Source organism: Pteropus alecto, unplaced genomic scaffold, assembly GCF_000325575.1.
Source record: "Pteropus alecto unplaced genomic scaffold, ASM32557v1 scaffold146, whole genome shotgun sequence".
Classification (NCBI taxonomy): domain Eukaryota; kingdom Metazoa; phylum Chordata; class Mammalia; order Chiroptera; family Pteropodidae; genus Pteropus; species Pteropus alecto.
This window is the reverse complement of record NW_006442107.1, coordinates 23,823,348-23,840,246: the sequence shown is the minus strand read 5'-3', so window position 1 is coordinate 23,840,246 and position 16,899 is coordinate 23,823,348. Positions and strand designations below refer to the sequence as shown.

The 16,899-nt window shown below is 32.3% G+C and overlaps 1 protein-coding gene across 5 annotated transcripts in view; it reads left to right on the top strand.

Moving 5' to 3' along the window:
* The window catches only part of RBBP8 (RB binding protein 8, endonuclease), a 73,697-nt gene that overhangs the window by 27,369 nt on the left and 29,429 nt on the right, over positions 1-16,899 (top strand). For all 5 annotated transcript variants that reach the window (XM_006920032.3, XM_015595728.2, XM_015595729.2 and 2 more), the window contains 3 exons: positions 5,061-5,173; positions 8,765-8,831; positions 14,870-15,042. In XM_006920032.3, coding sequence (XP_006920094.1) covers positions 5,061-5,173; positions 8,765-8,831; positions 14,870-15,042 — 353 coding nt within the window. The remainder of the gene's footprint in view (positions 1-5,060; positions 5,174-8,764; positions 8,832-14,869; positions 15,043-16,899) is intronic.

Below are 16,899 nucleotides of genomic sequence, written 5' to 3'. Positions count from 1 at the left end.
ATAAGCTCTAAACTTTTTAAAAGAAGTGACATTGTATTGGCCACTGTTGTATTCTTAGTACGTACAGTACTCATTGAAGGTGTTCAGTAAAACTCTTTTGAATTAACATTAATTTGAAGAAATCTTTTTGGGGTATAGAAAGCAATTGTGTATATTAATCAGGTGAGTTTTAATTGCAAAATGAACACTTTTATTTCTTCAGATCTATGAACAAACTGGAATAAAACTAAGAACACATGTTGCTATCTGCTCTTTCCAGTGGAATTACTCTTCTTTCCCTTTTACCTGTTCATAGCTACTGAAATTGCATTCTCCTGTGAAAATGAGGCTTTTTTTTTTCCTTCCTTGTTTTTTTCCTTTCTTTACAGTGCAGTGTAAGATAGGCAAAAGGAAAGCAGTGGAACCCTGCTGGTGGAAATAGGAGCTAGCATATTTGCTCACATCCATTTAAATTCAAACTAAGATCAGTGAGCAGTGAGGAGTTGACTTAACAGATATCATTATCAAGAGTGACAGTTGATTGGAGAACAAGCTAGAGAATATTGCTTCATTTTATAACTGTCTATGGCAGTGGCATTTTTAAACTTGGAAGCTAGGGGTCCCGAGGTTTGGTTTTTCAACATACTTTATAACATTTTACTATGTAAAATATGATTTCTTAGAAACAATAAGGTGTTTAGTTTCTAATGACAAACCGACTAGTAGAATGATATTTAAATCATTCATTAAAACTGTTTAATGCCATTTAACTTCTTTGATGTTTTTCAAAGACCTTTCAATGTCATGTGCTCTTTGGCCTCTATAGCTTAATAGCTCTGTGTAAATTATTTACCACAATCAGGTCAACTATTTGAATGTTTATTGCATGGATCCCCAAGCTATTAATTTGAATGAATCTTAGAAATGTAAATATGAAATATGAAGTATTTTAAGCAAATAGTTAAAATTGAGTTTCTTCTTATAACGGTTTAACAGTGTCATGGTTTGGGAACAGTTTAAAGAGACTTTATTCTGATTTCATTTGGAATTTTAAATAGACTATACTGTTAGCTTTAGAAATGCTTGGAAGTCTGGAAACGTTAAGTATCATAGCAGAAAGATAAGGAGGTGTATGTCCTTTTTAGTACCTTAATGCTCAAAAAGATTTAATTCAAAGTTTACTAGAATGTAATATTAAATTAAAATGCTATAATGAAAAGGAGTATAATATACTATTTGGTTTATTTTTATGTTTTCCCCTTTTGAATTTTTATTCAAGTAATACATGTATATTGTAAAGTCCTATAGTTATAATGAAAACAGTGGTCTGCTGTTCCACTCTTCCTACCTCTCCCTGTTCCAGTTTTAGTTTTCTCTATAATGTTACTTCATACACTAGTTAGTGATCTTTGTCTATGTTTAAGAATGTGAGACTGGCTTGAATTTTCTGCATACTTGGCATGATATACTCTGCTTTTAACTATATCTGTTTTACCCCAGCCCTTCCACTTTTCCCCTTCCCCAGGAATTTTCCTGTGAATAGGAACATGGGCTGGAGGCTCTGTGTATGCCATGAGAACTTTACTTTTCATTAAGGAAGTGGGGAGCTATCCTTTGGCCTGGAGGGCTCCCAATAGGTGGGATTTTGTACTGGGGCACCGGCACTCAGCTGTAGCTCTATTCTTTTTTTTTTTTTTTTTTAATAATTTCTCTTGAGATTTCTTTTTTAATGCATTGTTTATTTTAGTATTGCATTATTTTAAGATTCACGTATTTGTGTATTTTCCAAATTTCCTTCTGTTGTTGATTTCTAATTTAATTCTATTCTGGTAAAAGAACATACTTTGTATGATTTCAGTGCTTTTAAGCTCAAGACTTGTTTCATGATCTAGAAAATGGTCTATCCTAGAAATGTTCCAAATGTGCTTGAAAAGAATGTGTATTCTGCAGTGGCTAGAGTTTTCATAGACGTCAGATCTGGATTGTTTTTAGTGTATTGAAGTTGGCTATATCTATGATGATTTTCTGCATTACTTGTTTTATCCATTATTAAGGGCGAAAGTCTACAACTATTGTTGAGTTTCTCCCTTCAATTTTGTCAGTTTTTGCTCTGTATTTTGGAGCTCTAGTATTAAATACATATGTTTATGATTGTTATGTCTTTTTAATGAATTTACAGTATTATAAAATTCACTGTCTCTAGTAACACTATATCTTAAAGTCTATCTATTTTGTCTGATATTACTTAATGTAGATATTCCAGTTCTCTTTTGATTTTCGTTTGTATGGTATATCTTTTTCTATGCTTTTGCTTTTGGCCTATTTGTGTCTTTAAATCTAAAGTGTGTTGACTGGACAGTATATAGTTGGATCTTAATCTTTTGTCCTATTTGACAATTTCTGCCTTTTGATTGGAATGTTTAATCAATTCATATTTAATGTTATTATTGATCTGGTTGGATTTGTGCCATTTTGCTTTCTATATGTCTCATGTCTTTTGTTCTTCTGTTCCTCCTTTTCTGCCTTCCTACACCACTCCCCTACTTGATCTTTCTGGAATGCCTATTACTGATGTTATGGATTTTCTTATCTTTGCTGGTTTTGCATTTTTACACTACTTTTTCAGATTTTCACAACTTTATTTTCTCACGCTCTATTGAGTTTTTTCCTCTGCTGTTAGGTTTTTAATATCTGAGATTTGTTTTTGTTCTCAATACTTCCTATTATGGCAATTCCCGTTTCATTTCAGAGTTTGGTACCTTTTTATTTTCCTGTATTTATAGTTTGGTGGTGGTGATGGTGTTTTTCTTTCTCTTCTCCCTACATAGCTTATATTTCTTTTTTGTTTTTTCTTAATGTCTTGTTTGCTGTAGTTCCTTTCATTTTATAAGCTTTTCTCAGATGTCTGTTGATACTTGATTATCTGTTTATGTTTAAGAGAGGGAATGAAAGTGGTTAGAAGCTCTGAGTGTAGCTATGGACTATGAGCTGCACTGTGTGATGATTTGCCCTCAGGTCTGTTTCATTGATGGTCCTCTAGTGTCAGTATCTTTAGGTCTTTCCTGTTTGGCTGGTCAGATTTCTTAGAGAAGACTCCTTAATTCTTCTTGCTGGATTGGATTTATGCCAGTGTAATAGGGCTGGGTACCAATGTTCTGGAAGCCAAGTGAATGACGAAGCCTAAACTAGGATCTGAGAATTTGGTGTGCATCTACATTTACTTCGCTATTGTACTCCTACCTTTAACCATACCTGGTGTCCCCCAGACCAGACACTGTCTTAGATTCTCTAGAGATGAAACCACTAGTCTGATGCTGGGAATTAAAGGGGTAATCACTTGACCGTTCAGAATATAGGAGAGAATATGTTAATATGGTAGTTTCTTGAAACATGCTTCAAATTAATCATTGCTGGTACCAATTTTTGAATTCTGGGAATTCTACAGCATAAATTAGGTTGGTTCTACGTCAGTACTGTCCAATAGAGTTTTCTGTGATAATCGAAATGTTCTATATCTGCAGTGTCCAGTATGGTAGCGACTAGGCACGAGTAGCTATTAGGCACTTGAGGGTGGCTGAGGAGCTCAGTTTTTATTTTAATTTAATTTATTCAAATTGAAATAGCTACATGTGGCTATTGCTACCATATTGGACAATACAGTTCTAGACTTTTCCTACCATTGGCTTAGGATTCAGCATCTCAGGTCAGTTTCTATTTGTCTGCCAGCTACCTTGCTTTCAATTATTTTTGTTTTCTCTCCCATTCTCCCTGTCTTCATGGGTTTTTGTTTTTAAATGTATACAGATGTCTTTACTGTAGCTTTGTGACATTTGGGGAGCGAGCAAAAAATAGCTGCAAATTTTCACTTTGTCATCTTTACTTAAATGTTGTTCATCATACAGTATAGTTTCAAAGATTTGGACCATCCTATCCTGCCATCAGAATGTACGCCAATTAAACCATGATGCCCAATTCATTATTCCTTCATTCTAGAAATTCTAATTTCATTAATGCAACCTGTGACCCCCAGTCTTTATTTTTTTACATCCTTATCAACACTGTCGATATGATTTTTACTTTCATATAAAAAATCTCTAGGTTCTTTTTTAGTTATACAGTTTTCATGTTTTATCTCTTTAACATTTTTTTTTTAATTCATTGCATGTACTACCATGTTCTGACTTCTATAGACACTTAAATACTTAGTATCTTATTCACTTAGGTTATTGAGTTGAAATTATTATCTTAGAATATATATTTTCTAAATTTCTAATGTGGGGTATGTGTCTTTTTCTTTTTAACCATATTTTTTTCCTGATTCTATAAATAATTAAATTATAGAAAATTTGAAACATATAGAAAAACACTAAGAAGAAAATCTTCTGTAATACTGGTACCAGCAAGATAACTATTACCAACATTTTGGAGTATGCCTCTCTCTCCATGCCCCACTTCCCCGATACAATATATACATTTTCCTCTTCCTTTTAGTGTTCACAAATAATTAGTAAAAGCTATTTGTAATTTTTTTATATAATAATACATTGTGAATTTTTACTAACAGGAGTTTTTTAAAAGCTGAAAAGAGCAAAATATAAGGTAACTTTTTAAAAAACTTGGAGTTCCTTGAGTTTTCGTATTAATTCAACTAAAAATGTTGCACACTCATCATGTTTTATGTACTATGCTGAGCAAAGCAGATGCAAGCTTGTTTAAGATATAATTCTGCCCCTTAGTACTGTACTGGGGTTAATATTTGGGCTATAATAAATTAAAACAAATTTCTCTAATAAATAAGTTCCCTTGGGCAGAGTTTAAAATTGGCAGATTTTTACAGAATTTGACTCACAATTGCCATCTGTAGAAAGTAATATTGTAGCATCATTTCAGCCTACTTGAGAATTTGTTAAAGGTACAGTACATCATTAAAATAGTTAATTATCTCTCTATTTGTTAAATCAGTTCTTCAGTATTCATAAAGTAGAAAAATCTTGGAGTTTAAATATAAAGAAATATCTTTTAGTAGTTTAGATTTTTTCCTTTATATTTCACTCTAAAAATATTTTGTTTTTGTTTCATAGTTTAAGAGCAGGATTATGTGATCGCTGTGCAGTAACTGAAGAACATATGCGGAAAAAACAGCAAGAATTTGAAAATATCCGGCAGCAGAATCTTAAACTTATCACAGAGCTTAGTGAGTTTCCTTTTTTCATTTATTATTTCAAGCATAATGTACTGTTGTTAAAACCTATTAGTCAATTGGTTGCAATCAGATGGATTGTTTACATATATTTTTCCTTCTTTAGGCAAAAGTTCAAATGTCTTTTTTTCCCTTTGTGTAGATATAATCATGCTTATTTTAGTAAGAAATAGGGTACAAAAAAGTTGTGTAAATACTATCCACATTGTCTCACCAGTTATAAGACAAAGCAAATGTCCTTTGAATATGTTCATATTTGCCGCTTTGGTTTTATCTTTAGTTTATGTAATCTGACTATTTAGTAAAGTTAAAGCAGACAATTTAGTGTTTGATAAAGGTGTATACTTTTTTTAGTTTTCATGACATAATATTACGAGTATACTGTTTTCATTTAGTTCCTTACCCATTTAATGTAGGATTTTCCCACATGCTTAGCCTTTTTCTCTTAACCTTTTTCTCCTAACCTTTTTGTTCTCTAATACCTCTTAACCTTCTTCTCTTTTAACTATATACTCTCTTGCTGACCCTTATCTGGGTTCCCAACTCAAAATCAACATGTCCAAAATCTGATTAATTTATCTTCCTTTCCAAACAAATCCCATCTTCTGATTATACATTTTTATATTAATTATATTATCCTCTGGTTACTCAAGAATATATGAATATATGCTCATTTTTTTAAAAAGAGATAGAAAGAGAATAGTTTTATTCTGTTCCCAGAGGTAACTACTGTTAATCTGATAAATATCTTTCCAGGTCCATGTTCTCTCTTTTTCTGTCTTCCTCTGTCCTTTGTTTTTCCCCCTCCTCCTCTCTCTTTTTAAAATTTCTGTGGAATTATACCATACTTCTTTTTCTGACATTTGTTATTCATTTTATACTATGTCTTAAAAGTCTTTACATGTTAATATATTTAGCTCTTTAGATTCTATAGTGTGTATGTGTGAATACATACATGTCTTTATTTAGGAATGTTAGAATATTACCAGCGAATAGAAATTACATTTATTACATCTCAGTAAACATAATTGGGATCCACTAGTATCATTAGTACTAGAGAGGATTTCCAGTAATGTCTGCATATCTAATAGTCAGACTTCCAGCAATTTTAACTGTCTGAGAACAGCCAAAAACTCCAAATAAACAAAAAACTTAAGTGTTAAAGAATTGGACAGTGTTCTTTTTCATGGCTACATTGTATTCTGTAGTGTAGATATCATTTATTTAGCCATTCTCATATTGATGGACAGCTCAATTTTTTTTTTGTTTGAGTGTTTGAGAATGTCCATTTTCCTACATCTTCTTCAGCTTTTGGCAAATGTAGTAATTGATAATATCCAATCTGGTGGGTAAAGAATGATACCTTTTTTAAATTAGCATTCTTCTATTACTATCCAGGTCAAGTATCTTTTCACATCATCTTTAGTTTGTATATCTTCTTGGATGAATGGCTTAAATAACCTTTGTCTAATTTTCAGATATATAAAATACTTCGTGAGTTTATGTTGAAAATTCAAATTCAAGATTATGGATCTTTTACTAACCTCTTCTACTAACATCTATATCTCCTTTTTTCCACACTGAGTATCCTGTTTCTCAAGGACACAGGGATGACAGAATTAAAATATCCCCAACTACACATTTTTAATCTATTACAAGCTAGTAGTCTCAGAATAATACCATGAATAATTCCACCAATGTGATTACTGAAAAATTCAGGAAAACTAATTTTACCTGAAACTGAGCAACAGAAAAATCATCAAAGTCAAATCCAAAACAAATTTGTTTTAAGAATAAAAACACTAAGGACTTCATATTTATGAATTTTTGGTTTTTCATCTCATTGCTACTTTTTTCTTCCTGTCTTGCCTTTTGTTTTTACTCTTCCTAGTTACTGGATTTTGAGTATGTTTGTTTTTCTTATTTTATTTTTATTTGATTTTTTACTGTTTTCTTTAATTCTTCTGTTCTTTTTGATCAAACTTGAAATTTACCATGCATTCCTAAAATGTAAAATTAACATCTTAATCCTCTTATGAATCCCTTTAGTTCTGATCCACTAGTGAGAGGCACCCTTTCTGGCTTTTCAATATCACAATTGACTGACCTTTAGAGTTGTTTTTTCATTTCATTAGACTTAGGGAGGGGGAGTCAAGTAAACCATCTTAATCAGAAAGCTAAGGTCATCTTTGACTTCCTCTATAGAGGATGAGTTGCCAAATAACTACTGATTCTGCCTCTTCTTATTTCCTATTTCTGTACCTTGTACATTAGTCCAGATAATTCATTTCTTTTAACAATAGCCTGACTTGTCAATGCTTTCTTCTCACTTTGGTGTAATACATACTAACAAATCAATTTTCCCATCATTCATCAGTGAAAATTTTTAAGGCAAATTTCCACTTGTTAGCTTGCTTTTGACGGCTTTCTACCATTTATTATACCCATTCTTACCATCTAAGTTTGTTTCATTAAATCTCTGCATAGAATAGTCACCTGTTCAGCACCATTGTCCTCTCTGTGATCAATTCTTTCCTAATTTTCTCAAGGGCCCAATGCAACCTTTTTCTCTTTGAAATTTTCTTTAATACTTTATCTGTACCTCTCTTAATTCCTTGTCACTTTCAGTTATAAACTATGTTTATGTAATAGCTTGTCTTTCATTAGACTCCACTTTCTTTTAGGTCATTGTTCATATCTTAAGTTTTTTTTTAGATTCTCCACAGGAGGTAGTTTAGCAACCTTACATATTATAGATAGTCAAAAAATTTTATTTACTCAATGTAAGAAAATATGTTTAGATTTGTAAAACACTAAATCATTAACAAATTTTTGGGATATGATTAACTTTCTTTGGTAGAGGTTAATTATATTTTGTGACTTGATCTCTTGTATGTATTCCTCCTAGTAAAACACATGCTTAACCAGTGACATCATACTAAAGACCGATAAGAATTTTGTGCCGGCTACAGTGGAAATTATAGACCAAAATTGAGTTTCTGCTTTATAAATTAGATAAGGTTGGATAGGAGAATTTAGTTGAGGTAGATTCAAACAAACAGATTCTACTTCAATGGATATGTTTAGATTACTGATACCATAATTATTCATGGAACATAGTGTATGACCAAGGAAGAAAATTTGACTTAAGTGTGTTTATGTTATAAAAATGACACTGATATTCAGTGTTATATTACTTTTATGATTAGATTTATTTCAAGATAAATGGCTCTCACTAAAATGGTATTTGAAATTAGTAGGGCTGAGTAACCAGATGGAATGCTTTCTTGTCCTCAATATGAATAATTAGACTCCACTCCCCAGTACATGAGGTACTCTTTCTTTCTGCCCACAACATTACATAAAATTATCAGTTAATTATTTACATGGAACTGGCACAATATAAGATAGACTAATCACTACCTAGTAACAAATTAGTTTTGCATGGTAACATTAACCCTGACTAACATTATGACTTAGAATTAGAAATTCTGATCTCTCCATAATTGTTGAAATATTTAAAAAGCCTAACATACATGTTAATAGAGTTATAATATATGCCTTCTTTTTCACATTATATTTAAGTGAATGAAAAGAATACTCTACAGGAAGAAAATAAAAAGCTTTCTGAACAGCTGCAGCAGAAAATTGAGTAAGTATTTTTCTAAATTGCAGCAGAAAATTGAATATTTTCTCCCAACTTTCTTTTCTTCATTTTACTTAGCTATACAAATTGTAAAGATATATTAAGAGCTGCAGATTTTATTTTTAAAAATTATAAATTGTTCTGCAATAAAAGATACAAAGAAAACCACTATGTTTTTGTTCATGTCTTTGGAATATATATGAAGAGTATGTGTACACATCTCTTAGATTAGCGTACAGTGTATAAAGAAACTATCTGAACATTTTAATTTAAAGCATTTTAATTTTTATAATGTATTATTATAGATAATACATAATTAAAATGAAAAGTTTTAATATTTAAAGTATGTCTTCCAGTCCTGTCCCAGAAGCTTCACAAAAGCACAATGAATAAGTATTTCCTCTTACACACTTCTCAGGCCTCAAGAGCTTCCTCTCGTTGATCTTCTCCCCTCTCCCATCATTTCTCTTAAAGAATAAAAATAATTTATCTTGTATACCAGTTACTCTTCTTTGTATTTTATATTTATTATTTATGATCTTCATTATGATTCTCCAAGGTAGTTTCATTATCTCTACTTTATGGATGAGGAAATCAAAGCTCACAAAAGTCAAATAACTTGCCATAGTCTCACAGTTAGTGAGTTATAAAACTGTCACTCAGGCCAATGTCTTCTGACTTAAAGGCCTCTGTTCTTTTCGTTATGCAAGAATATCTCAAAAATAATCTATTTTTCTGGTATGGTCTGACTGATGCAGAGCAGAGATATAACTTGCTCTTACTTCTCATTTATATAAAGCTTATATAATATTTTTTAAGAATTAAGATTCAGGATAGTCTTAATGGTTTTAGAGTGAGTCTTTACTGGTTTTGAAGTGTGGCTAGAACACAGATCCACAATCTTTTAAATATGATTCCCAAACTCAAAAGGTTTTTGTTGAAATGTTATTCATAACCTCACTTCAACTGACAAGATGCTATTTAGAGTCCTTATTTATCCCACCACATTTCTATGTTTTGCTGTGAAAATATCTGTGCTTGACTACAGGATGCCTCAGGCTGCACTGGGGGTGTTATGTAATAATCTGTATATGCTCTGTATTACCCTTAATGTAAAAAAAAAGAAAATCTGAACTCTGAATTACATTTATTTCCAAAGATTTCAGATAAGTGATTGTTGACCTGTATTAATTTGTTATTTGAAGTTATTTAGCACAGGTAGCTTATGGTATTTTGAACACATCAGCCTTGATATTTATGAATACCAAAGATAATGAGTGTGTAGAGTTGAATACAGAATTAGGTGATTACCTTAAAAACCAAAGTGAATAAAGCATTGAAGTAGATAATGTTATTTGCTTGGTAGAAATACTAATTCCAATTAATCAGAATTAGTTTAATGTTCTCAAATACACACTTTTTTTTGTTGAAGCCTATATATATTTTAGGAAAGATAAAAAAGTTGAACTTTGAAGTTACAGTAAATATTAATTATGTAAATGAGTTTAGGGCAAGTATGTTTAGGACATGCCTTAGAACAGTATATTAGGTAATCTATTGTGTCTTTCAGTTCTCTTCTGAAATTCAAGATAGTTATTCTCATAAGCCAACTTCTTTTGTAGTTTGCTTTCCTCAAACAAATTTCTTTTTGCTTGGCAGTTTGAAAAAATAGCAAGTATTATCTTGTGCAGGCAACCTGGTTTCCTCTGACTACCTAAAACACTATAACATACTGTTAGTGCTTGAAATTCCCCTGAATTTAAAAAAAAAAGTTGTTTGGCTCATACTTCGGCTTTTGAAATGCAGTAATTCTAACCAACCTAAGCCAATTTTAATATTATAGATACCTTATGTGGTAGGACAGTTATTTAGCGACAGTATAATATGAAATTATTCAGTAACAATTTGCCATTATAAAATTTAAATATATATGTATATTCAACTCTACCAGTCACAGAAAGCAAACAATTAAATAAGTTAGGCATTGAGGTCATGACTCTTTGTTTGGGGAAATGGATATGCTGGTTTAGTGAAAGTCAAACGAGTTTATACATAAGTCTATACATTTAATAACTGTAGCATTCATTTCATTCCGTACTCTCTTCTAAGTTAAATTCCTTGTATGACTTCTTTAACAAATAGCATTGTTTGAACACCTTTAGTACAAGTTCACTGTCTTCCAAGCCTATTTAATTTTAGTGAGATGAAATTAATAGAAAATTCTAAGTTTGTGTAGAAATCACTCTACTTACAAGTTATATTTATTGATTCTGGTTTTGCCTTCTGGTACCATCTGGAACAAATTTACCCCCTCTTCTACTTGGTGGCCCTTTATATACAGAAAGATAGCCGTCATGGCCCTCCTGAGTCTTATGTTCTTTCAAGTATATATCCTTTGTTCATTAACTGTTTCTCATGTGATATTACTTCAAGACTCTTCAAAATACCATTTCTCTTAATGTTTTTGTTTGTCAATATGTTAATTTAGAACTCAATATTCTAGGTATAGTCTCCCTGATAGAGTAATACTACCTCCTCTATTTTTCTGTATCTTTTTTACTTGCATTAATGTAGTCAAAACATACAAATGTTACTGGTGGTTCCTTATTGGGTTTACTACTCCCTGTCCTCTGCTTGTAGATTTGTTTTTAGATATAAACAGGATTTCAGAATCATTTCTTTCTTCATCTCAGATTTTTTTTTAAGAAACTATATCATTTAGCCTACTCCATTTTACGATAATAGCACTGTTGATAAATACCTATTTTCTGAGCATTGAATTACATCTTTACATATATTTTTCCTTTTCACAATGTCCCTACAAAAAGGAAGTAGGAAAGATATAGTACCATACCTACTTTATAGGTATCCAAGGTAAATGAGGCTCAGAAAGGTTAAATAACTTACCCAAGGTAACTAGTTAGTGTCAGACCTAGTATTTGAACCCAGGTCTTTTTCACTTGAAAGTTTGTATACTCTTTCTATAGTTTTGAGCTGAAACAGCCTCAGAAGTTTACCTACATGGCATCACTGTGTAGCTGGCAGAGCCTGGATTCTTTCTCTTCTGACTCAATTCAGTGATCCTTTAGCTCATATTTATCCTGTTCTATTTTGTTTTGTTAGATTTGGCCCATTATTCCAACTTCTGGGTGTCTTTTCATATGCTAATTTTATTTCCTGCTAAGTAATTAGGTTAGCCTTTCTTCTCAGCTTTGTGTTATCTACAAATTTGATAAATATTCCATCAGTGCCCTGCATCAAAAATCATTAATAAAATGTTGAACAGTACTTGCCTGAAGATGGAGCCTTGAGGCATGCTACTACAGATTTCTTTCATTAATGATAATTCTTTGTGTGATATTGTTTAGTCAGGAGTCTGTCTTTATTAACTCCGAGTTTATATTTCTTCTTTTTGTATACAATGATAGCAAGAGAATCATTGTCAGATGCCTTCCTGAGAGCCAGATATATAATAAACCATTCCTCAGAACAATTGATTTCGTAATGCTATTTTTCAAAATTAGTCTTACTTTTAATTACTCATATAGTAAGCTTATACTGGTTTTAAGAGATCAGAGTATGAGAGTTACTGGTTTGTATCTTAGGGAAGCTTCTCCTTTCATTTTCTGAAAGTCATAATATTTAAGTGAACTTGATGGTTTTAACTCCTTCATTAAGTTTAAATTACATTTTAACCAGAAGTATATAAGTTCTTTAGAGGAGGAGAGAAGTTGAAAGTTAAAATCTTTTTACAGACTTTATGAAAGGAGACTGTATACTTATAGATCTTTGGAAAAAAGAACAACTAAAACTTTTGACAGGAATTTAAGGGGAGGCTTACTAATAAAGTATACAACAATAAAAAAATTATATTCAAGTTGTTAGAGGGAAAAGTTAAAAGAGAAGATGACCAGGGTGCCTAATTAATTTAAACCAGAAGCTGTGGCGTGAATTTAACTTTCCTTAGCAAAACAGAGAGTCCTAATGCTTTAAAGAAGAAACTTGGTTAACACATGGAAGTTGTTTTGTCCACCTCCCCCCTTTTTTTAATGACTAAGGAAGGACAAAGCCAGCACTTACTAGTTTTGACGCCTCTAGTTAGATCTAATTTTCCATTTTTTTCTTTCTTTTGTGATCCCAGCTAGTTCTAGATCTAGATCACCTCTGCCAGGAAATCAGTTTCTTCTTGTGACTCATTCATGTTTCAGGTTGAATTTTTATGACTAATAGGCAGGTAGGCTGTGATGTGATTAGTTAAAGTGAGGTCAGATGGATTTCACACTCCATTAACTCATAAGGCTTTCTCACATGACTGACTTACTGTTTTTCCAGAATAAGACAGTGGAATTTGTAGGGAGAGATTAAAAATAAGATATTAGCTCTAAAGATCGTCAATATAGAATAAAAGATTATAGACCATAGTAATATTGATATTATCCAGGAAATTAAGATTTAAATCAGTGTTGGGAAAAATTAATTTTATCTTCTAATATTTTTTTTAAATCTGTTGATCATAGTTTATAAAATTATCATTGTTTGGAAATAATATTACAAATAGAAGTATAATAGGACAGACTGGTTTTGTCACGCAAGGCCTGACAGACTGGTAAGAATTGATTGGCAGATAAAGTCAGTAATGGTTTAACATGGGAAAGTCAGTTGAGTTAAAGTTAATTAACTTTACTCACTAACCACAACTGAATCCAAACCCAGTCTTTAGGTGCCATTGGTTCTGAATTGAGTTGGACATATGCCTAGATCAGCACAATTTTATTTTTCTAGTGGAATCTGGGAATCTCTTAATCATTAATTCATTCAGCAAATATTTATTGAGAACCTACTATGTGTTTGAGGAACCTCAACGAAGTAAGGGTGGCTGGAATAGAGTATGAAATGAAAAGAGGTCAGAGAAGATGTAGAGGAGGGGCACAGTCAGATCATGTAGGACCTCATACATTATTAAAAGGACTTTGGCTTGTGTTTTCTGTGAAATGGGGAGATGTGGCAGGTTTTAATCATAGGAGTGACATAATCTGACTTAATTTTTAATACGACTGTTATGACTGATGTATTGAGAGTAGACTTTAAGGGGGCCCAGATAGAAACAGGGGAAGAAGCTAAAAGGTTGAATCCTGCCTGTAGTCAGTCATCAGTCTCTTGGTCTACGCTAAGAATAACAGTGGTTAACAGTATTCTCCTTAGAGTCTGGCTGCCAGGATTTAGATCCTAGTTCTGTTATTTATTATTTTAGTAAGTGACTTGACTTCCGTAGTTTCATTTTTTTCATTTGTAAAATGAGAGTATTTAGTAATGCTTCATACGGTTATGATAATTAAACTGATACATGTAGTACTTTGAACAGTGACTGACATATAAACCTGGAAGAATGTCAGTCGTTATCAATGTTAGTATTATTTATCATCCTATTTTTGTCATTTGCCAAGTCATGTTGGTTCTACTGCCACAGTATTTAACATTGGTCCCTTCTTTCCATAGCTATTTTCAACCTCCTGGTTCAAATCCACAGAAGCTCTTGCCTATAATATTTTAACCATTGTCTAATTGATTTTCTTGCCTCCTTTCTTTCTGTCCCAGTCAATCTTCCACACTGCTGCCAGATTGTCACATTATTTCCATGCTCTAAAACCTTAACTCTTTTCTTCTTTCTTTCCAAATTGTGCACACTTAATCAAGGCTCTTCACATAGTTCCAGCTTGCCTTTTGCTAACACAAGTACACAATACTGCATGCCTTTACTCAAATTGTGTAGATCTTCTGCTGATTTTCTCTGCCCTTTGAAATTCTTTTAATTTCACTTCAAGTGCCAGCAACTACACTTTGTACTTCACTTCTCACAATAATATTCCCCATTCTAATCATTTGAGTACTTCGCTAATCCTTATATTTAGATTATGAACATTAGATGCAAGGTATTACATTTCTTACAATTTCGTGCCTATGGTTTGCACTAGCTCCATATGGTAGATGTTGTAGTAAATATTTATTGAATTAATTTTCTTTCAATTGTCATTGTTTTCCTCTAGGAATGATCAACAGCATCAAGTAGCCGAGCTTGAATCTGAGGAAAATGTTATTCCAGATTTACCAATAACTGCTTTTTCATTTTCTGGCATTAACCGGCTACGAAGAAAGAATTTCCATGTCCGATATATAGAACAAACACATACTAAACTGGAGCACTCTGTTTCTACAAATGGTAAGGATTAGAGTTGTTCTTTAGTTATTTAGTTTTGTAAAAATAGTATTCATCTGTTGTTTTTGTGTTACTCAGTCTCATGTAAGGTAGATAGTCATTGTTCAGGTAAGTTATGTTACAACTGTAAATTTAACATCCCTTAGTGAAATGACTGGGAAGGCATTTTTTCTGCTTGTATTACATAAAGACGTGTTGCTCTTCTGAACATGTAAACACTCAGCATTTTATAAAGCAAATGGTTCTTTTTATTTAAAAAATATTCTTATGTGTATATATATCTGAGTAGGATAAAAGGAAAGAGAAAAGGAACTTAACATTAAATTCTACCTACTGTGTGCCAGGGACGCTGAGTGATTTGAGTACATTATTATATTTTAACTCTCATGACGGGCTTACAAGTTAGCTTTTAACACCTATGCTTTAGATCAGCGGTCCCCAACCTTTTTGGCACCAGGAACCAGTGCCCCTATGAGAATCTAATGAATGATGATGTGAAGTGGAGCTGAGGTGGTGATGCTAGTGCTGAGGAGTGGCTACAAATACAGATAAAGGTTCACTTGCTTGCCCGCCACTCACCTCTTGCTGTGCGGCCCAGTTCCTAGGCCAGTTCCAGGCCACAGACTGGTTCCTGTCCGCAGCCTAGGGGTTGGGGACCTCTGTTATAGATTACAAAAGATGCTCTTTAGAAGGGTTAAATAACTCACTCAGGGTCACCTGTCAAGTAAGTAGATGAATCAGAACTCAAATGTAGATCTTCCTGTCTCTGGACTTTTCTATTTTTCAGGCTTTGCCCACAGCTGTTCCACCATTGGAGCTGCCTTTAACTGGCTTTTTTATTTGTTATGATTTGTAGCAATTGGTGATAATTAAGAAATGGCTGTATACTATATCTACTTTGTGTTTTATCAGTGGCATGTTTCTGTTTCCAAGCCAGTTTATCATTTCTGTTGTAGTACCTTTTCATGTAGTCCTGAAATTTATCATGTGACATGATACAGTGGTCATTGTTTTAAATATTGATCTAAAGTAACTGGTAAAGACTTTAATTTTTAACCTTAACTGTTTATAACAGGGAAAGCATTTGGGGGTTGGGGAAGAGTATACACAGTCCTAGAGACATTTTTATTATGCAAAAAATTGTTAACAGCTATGCCTTTGAAAAAATAAGTAGATTTTTTTTTTGATATTCGCAATTTTTTTTCATTTTATATGAGCTTGTATCACCATCTAGTGGAAAACAAAGGAACTGTTAAAAATATTACATGTAATTTGGAGCTAAAGTAAAATATAAGGTCAAAGATCTAGAATGAACATTCATTGGCCTTTTTGCTATCAGATAAGACATGAATCACTACAGCTAAGCATCTGCATAATTTAGGTTATCTTTAAATCCATGTATAAGAATATTCAGAAAAACAAATCACAGCAATTTTCTTTATTAGGAAGGTTTTTTGAATGTTTTAAATGCCTCTGGTTTACTTCTTCATTGTATGAGAATAATGTATAACTATTTAAAAATGTAAATCTTCTGTTTTAATCTTATTCTGATCATTTTTACTTGGAATCTGAAATTTTGGTTTAAAATATGAGATAACTTTTGAGCCACGCAAATTATTTTAAAACTGACTTAACAACTACTTAGTCCTTTGTCCTTTTCTCATTCTTTTTTTTTTGTCTTTATTGAAATACAATAGACAACTACTTGCCTGCATTTACATTGTACAATTCAGTGAGCTTTTATTTTTCAATTATAGTTGGCATACAACGCACCAGCCTCAACTGTATAGCATATTGATCAGAGATCTACACAACTTGCAAGGCGCTCACCTCACCAAATCTAGCACCCCTCCCCTTACA